The 6330-nt window shown below is 33.6% G+C and overlaps 1 protein-coding gene across 1 annotated transcript in view; it reads right to left on the reverse strand.

The window, feature by feature from the left end:
* Nucleotides 1-6330, reverse strand: part of LOC122802175 (pseudouridine 5'-phosphatase) — a 769412-nt gene that overhangs the window by 128664 nt on the left and 634418 nt on the right. The window contains exon 5 of the mRNA XM_044071846.1: nucleotides 2211-2268. Coding sequence (XP_043927781.1) covers nucleotides 2211-2268 — 58 coding nt within the window. The remainder of the gene's footprint in view (nucleotides 1-2210; nucleotides 2269-6330) is intronic.

Raw genomic sequence — 6330 nt, forward strand, 5'->3', positions numbered from 1 at the left:
TTGGGTGGATATGAAAGATTTCACAGCCCCTAACATCAAAGCAGGGAGATTCTGCCTAAGTTTAACATCTCATCTAAAGGATGACACATTCAGCAGTGCAGCATCACTTCATATACTGCACTATTGTTTTAGCAATCTATCTACATGAAGTGGGAATAGAACCCACTGCCTTCTGCAACAAAGGTGAGTATGCTAAATGTTGCACTTTAAGCACTGTTTATAAATTTTATAGCACATACACTAATGGCCATTTGCTAAACAAAACAATTGCGCACTGAACACACTTGGCATGAGCAACATTAAACTTCTCTTTCCTTGAAGCTCAGCTTCACTGAAAATGCACTGAAATTCACACTCATTGAAAATGCACCCAGTCAGTGACAGATTAAGTGTACCTTGTTCCCTGGGCTGATTTAAAACCATGGGCACCCTGAATGCATTTTAAGACCATATGTAAATTCATATGTTTTCTGATTAACCTTCCTGATTTACTGTATTTCTTGTTAAATACAGCAACATTTATTAGACTGTATTTTAAATTTGTAGTTTTGAACATTTTTTCCATTAGACAGTGAAACAAAATGTATACATTAATAAATGACAAAAGTATCCATTCCAGAACATTTCAACCAGCTCTACTGACTAACTGTAACCAAATGGTAGTTGGTGTACAGGAGTAAGGCTGTTGCTACATATAGGGTTTGAGCCCAAGCAAGTTATATTACAAAAATCATCACTATATTTAAGTTACATTAAAAAAATAGCAAAATAAAAATTCCCAAACAAAATAAACTGGAATAATAAAAAAGGACTGTACTAAATGAAAAATGACTACGGACTGCAGAAAGTGAAGGATAAGTTATTAAGCTGCGCTTCTCCATTAAAGGAAAAATCTACCTCAAATACAACAACTGGCAGCAAATCTATCCCATTAACAGTCATAACTTTCAAAGTCTCCTTTTGTGCATTAACTGCTGCAGCCATCTTTCCCAAAGACCATATAAAGGACCACTCCAAAATGATGATTTCACCATTGTTCCATCAGCTTCTCACGTAAAACTTATCTAAAGTCCTAAATCACTTCAGCAACTTTAGAGTTGCTATCCTTCTTCCATTATATTTAAAGGATGAGACTGCAATACACATCCACACAAACATTGTATATCCTTGACTGCTTCTATCTGTTTACACTAAAAATGTCAAATCCATATGTCACTTCCACTGTTCTGTCCCCATTTTTCATTTCACACATGTTTCCTTTCACTTCCGGGCCTGTATTCCTTCCAAGAATCCTCACTCATATTATCCTTACTCCCAATGGATTCAGGAAAGTACCATTCACTAGGTAGCAAAGCTTCCTTACTTACAGGACATCCCAAGTTACTGAAGAAAAGTAGCTTAAAAAATTGGCACATTCATTTCAGGGGTGTAAGCACAGGGTTCAGAACTGGAAGCCATATTTAATAAATGATTAGCAAGTGACTTTCTCATGCACTTGCTGACACAATACGCAGTTAATCACATATACTTCTAAAGATGCTAACTAAATAGATATATTGTAAAAGAAAATCTTAATTCGTAGCTATAACATTGTTTAGAAGTAAAAAACCTTTCCAACAGTGCAAAATGGTTTCATTGTTTCACAAAGTGGATAAATCTAAAGCTACTGGCCATGTGGACAAACCATATAAATTAAGTACAGTGCTATATATTCTGAGGTGTATTATACGGTTAAACTCTTCTTCAAATAAAACAGTACATACGGTAGATTAGGTCCTAACTAAATGAATTACACATTTGCCAGACATCTCAGACTGACTACAGTACAGTAATAATGATCAAATAATATATAATCAGTAATAAATATCAGTTTCCTACAATGGAATATGCCTTGACATTAGTCCAAATCAACTTTGCTTTTAATGCATTCTATACACTATGCTCAATAACATTTGTAGAATTCTAGCCATATCCAAAATCAGTAATCACCACTGACCATATTTTCTGTCAAGGTTTGTATTCACACTATTAAATCTTGACCACAGCATACACTCCCCCCAACTACTCAGCAAGGTAAAGCTCTCCTCCCTGGCTATCACCAAAGATCACATAATTAGGACAATCAGAATACATTGCTATTAGCCACACATGCATTTTATTTAGCTGTTGAGTAGAAGACATTCCATAAAATCACTAATGAAAAAACTTACCAAACTGCAAAGGAGATGAGATGAATCCTAAGCTATTAAAGAACATAAGATCATCTTGCTAAGGAATATAAATGAAAGTGGTACCATGATAATTATTTTTCATTAGGGACAACTTCCATTGCTTATTTCCTTAAAGCAGCTATGCTGTGCATGCATATAAATACTATGGTACAAGTTATTGAGTCATTTTGCTTAGGAAGTTCACTGGTTAAATTTTCGTGTAGCTATCTATGTTTTGTCATAGTTTAGGCAAGTTAATCATTGTGGTTGGTTACTTAATATTTTGCATTACTGTTGACTATATTGTACTACACACATGCATGAAATCATCCATCCATAATGCTTCTTCATACCTACTACTCCAAAATCCAATCTCACATGTTGCTCTTACTCTGTCTCAGTGTTTTACCTGCAAGAATCTTAAAACAAAAGCATGCAGATGAAAGAGAGAGTAAGATGCATGAAAAAGTAAATGTAGGAAAACTCAAACTTTTACTTTTTTTAGTTAAATTAATGTGCCCACCCCATTTCTCGCAACCAGCGACCCACGCCAGTTGCCTAGGTCTGGATCCAGCTCTGCTTCTTGGTAGCAATGAAATACAAAACAACTGATTTGCACCTTGAAAGAGGCTGGTTTAAGAATAAGCAGTTGATAACGTTATTTATGCATATATTTAACTTATTTATTTGCCATTGGTTTCCTGGAAAGATCTGACTTAGCAATAACCCATTCTAGGCGGAGACTCAGGGGTAAAAGCTCACAGTTACATAAATTTCAAAAATAGATAAAACATCATAGATATACATAAAAAAATAATATTTACAATAATTGTATACAAGATGTTTACACAGGTGAGGAGTACAATTGAATGCAATAAGTTATATATGCTGTAGGTGGGGCAGAACACACCACAATAAAAAATGTTGCAATAATGAAGTAAGAACAAGAAACATGACCATTTACTTAACACAGATTTATTCCTATATAATATGCAGGATATAGAACAGAAAAAGATTTATAAGAAAAAGGGATATATTTTAGTAAATCTTGAAATGCACATATTATTTTAGAAGGTATGACAAGTTTTGTAGAAAAAAAGGAGATAAGAAAAGAACAGATGGATAGGGAAGGAAGTTTGTTGGTAAGGGAAATTTGAGGGATACGAAATGAAATAATATCATGTGAGGACAGGATATAAAACAATCCTGTGAGGAGTTAAGCTGTGTTTAAGTATGAGAATCTTTATGCATTTGTAGGTTTAGGCTAACCTGGGGATCCAGATGGGTGTATTCACTGAGGAATTTTGATATTCAATGAATACTTTTGAGTCTAACCTGGAGATGCACGGGTGCATATCCAAAGATTCATGAGATGATGTCTGAGTTGGCACTAGTATAATAAAGCTGTTCAGTTAAATGACAATTTATAAGGGCAATATGGGTTCCCACTAGAATCAGATTTGAGGTTTACATTAGTGCAATAGGACAATATGGGCTCCCACTAGAATTAGATTTGAGGTTTACATTAGTGCACTATGTTCACTGTACTAAGTACTACATTCTTTATTAATCTTCCACAGGATTACCAAGCATAGTCTGTTTTGTTAATTTAGCCATTTTTCATATTACTTGTGCTTGTCAAATTCAAGACACCATGTTTCACGTACCTCAGTATCAATAAAAACTCAACTACAGCTTACTGGTTTAGAAATACAAGGTTTATACTGGAAGGTAAGCCATTAAAGTAAAGACCATCTATTTGAAGTTTTGCAAAGGTCTTAATGGTTCTTCGATATTTTTTTTATTTTATCTATCTTTTTATTGACTGGGTATTCTAATTAGGCTAGCAGTCTCTTTGCAGGAGAGACCTGAGTTGGTATTTGCATTTCTAAGGGAAATTTGTCCAGGGCATTGGTGAACTTCCCCTACTCTTGGTAGTCTGGGGAAGAGTTTTTGTGTTACACATCCTGACTTTTTGTTTCCTGTCCAGGAGCGAAGGCAGCCAGGAGGAACAGGGAGAAAACATGGCCGATTCAGCTTTTGTTGAAACTGGAGTGAGTTGCTGAAAATATAGTTGAAATGGTAGAATTAGAATCAGAAGTTTTTTCTGATGATGTGGGTGCAGAAAAAAACAGTGACACTGGAGGAAAAGGAGACTGTAGATGAAACAGAGAGGGATTCAGAGGAAAACTTTCAGAGGAGAGTGTTTGAAGGAGAGAAACTTACCTCTGAAAAATGCATAATTACAACCCTTCAATTGAGGGGGTTGCAGGATGATTTTTTGGAAGAAATGGTAAACCAAAGTGAGCCAGAAAATAAAGCATCAATTTCATGGAGCAACATCATGGAAAAAAATAAAAGAAAAAGGAGAACAAGAGACTGTGCCAGAGAAAGGTCTAGAGATTAAAACCTATGCACAAACTGGTGGAGAAAGAACAAAGAAGAAAGAAGAAATAAAAGAAACAAAAAAGAAGTATAAAGTATGTGCGAGCAGTAAAAAAAAAAAGAACATTTGGACAGGTATAAGGGTTGGGACTCTGTCATAGCACCTCTGGGTGTCATAGCAAAAGAGGTATGAGTATTTATTTTAATTAATAAACATACCTTTTGTGGCTTGATATTTGAGACTGGGCAGGCCATGGAAAATTATGAATAAAAGAAATATATTTATCCATGGTCAGAATATGTGGTGCAAGCTTTTTACACACAAACAAAAAAAAAAGAATAATGATCCAATTTAGAACTGAAGTTGAAGCAAAAGATCTAAAAGAACATTTAACTATATGTAAAGAAGTAATGGACACTACAAAAATGTACAATGAAAGAGGACTATGGACTGGGGGATGGGAATGTGGAGTAATACTGAAAATGGAAAATGATAATGTTGTGCATGTACCTAGTATTATTAATGTTCATGGTAATAGGGGTTTTGTGAAATACAGGGGTCAAACAAAGACTTGCTATTTTTGTGGGAAAAAAATGATCATTTAATCAATGAATGTGATTAAACAAAATGTTATGCGGAAAACAAGGCATAATGCAAAAAATGTGATTTAAAGTGCAAAAATAATATGGTAATACTGGTCAGTCATGACTAGAATGTGAAATGAATGTGCAAAAAAATGAAAATGAAGTTATACAGGAGAAAGAGATAGAAAATGTGTTATACAAGAAAATGCACTAAAAGATGTGACTAGTAAAGAGGTTGTACCTGAAGCTGAAGAAAGTAAAAAAAGAAAAAGAAACAGAGGAGACAAGTGAGGAAGAAGATGAATGGCGTACAGTAAGAAATAAAGCCAATTCGATATGGAAAAAAGTTAAAGAAAGGAAAAGAAAATTCAAGAATATAATGCTTAGAAAAAATAAGAAAGGGATAACAATGTTATTATACTAACTGTTCTTAAAAGCTGAAAATATTAGCTTTAAATGTGAAAAGTATGAAAAATCATAAGAGGAGAATAGGTAATATTACAATGTTGTGCTGCAGCAGATACACATATTATTGTTTTAGAAGACACCAGATTATAAACAGAGGAAGAAAGAACACAAACTGAAAAACTTTGGAATGCTGTGGTAGTTTGAAGCATGGGGAAAGAAATGTGCTTGGGCATATGTATATTATGTCAAGAAAGCATTAAAATATTAGATGCAACCATAGTGGAACTAGGACAAATTACGGTAATAGACTTGAGATGGAAAGAAATATGTGTATAGAATTATAGCTTTATATGTAACAAAAAAAAGAAAGAGAAATGATGTTTAAAAATATTCTTGAATATGTTTGTGTAAATATTGAAATTATAGTAGCGGGTGATTTTAATTGTAATTTAAGAAAAAATAAGAGCAACTGTGATGTTAAAATGGTTAAAGAAATTATGAGAAGTGGAAAGGTAAGTGTATGGGAGAATAACTATTGGACCTATAAAAAGGAATGAAATTAGGACAGAAACTGATTTATTAATATCTGATTTTTTTTTCTTTAAATGTTAAACTAAGCATGCTAGATTTTTGGATCATGTGGCTATATGGATTAAAGTCCAGGAAAATTAACATATAAGAATAGGAATAGAAATAAAGAGAATTAATGAAAATGAATTAGATTTAGAAGAGAAAAAAAGAA

This window comes from Protopterus annectens, chromosome 5.part0 (genome assembly GCF_019279795.1).
Source record: "Protopterus annectens isolate FY-2018-M chromosome 5.part0, PAN1.0, whole genome shotgun sequence".
NCBI classification, from domain to species: Eukaryota; Metazoa; Chordata; order Ceratodontiformes; family Protopteridae; genus Protopterus; species Protopterus annectens.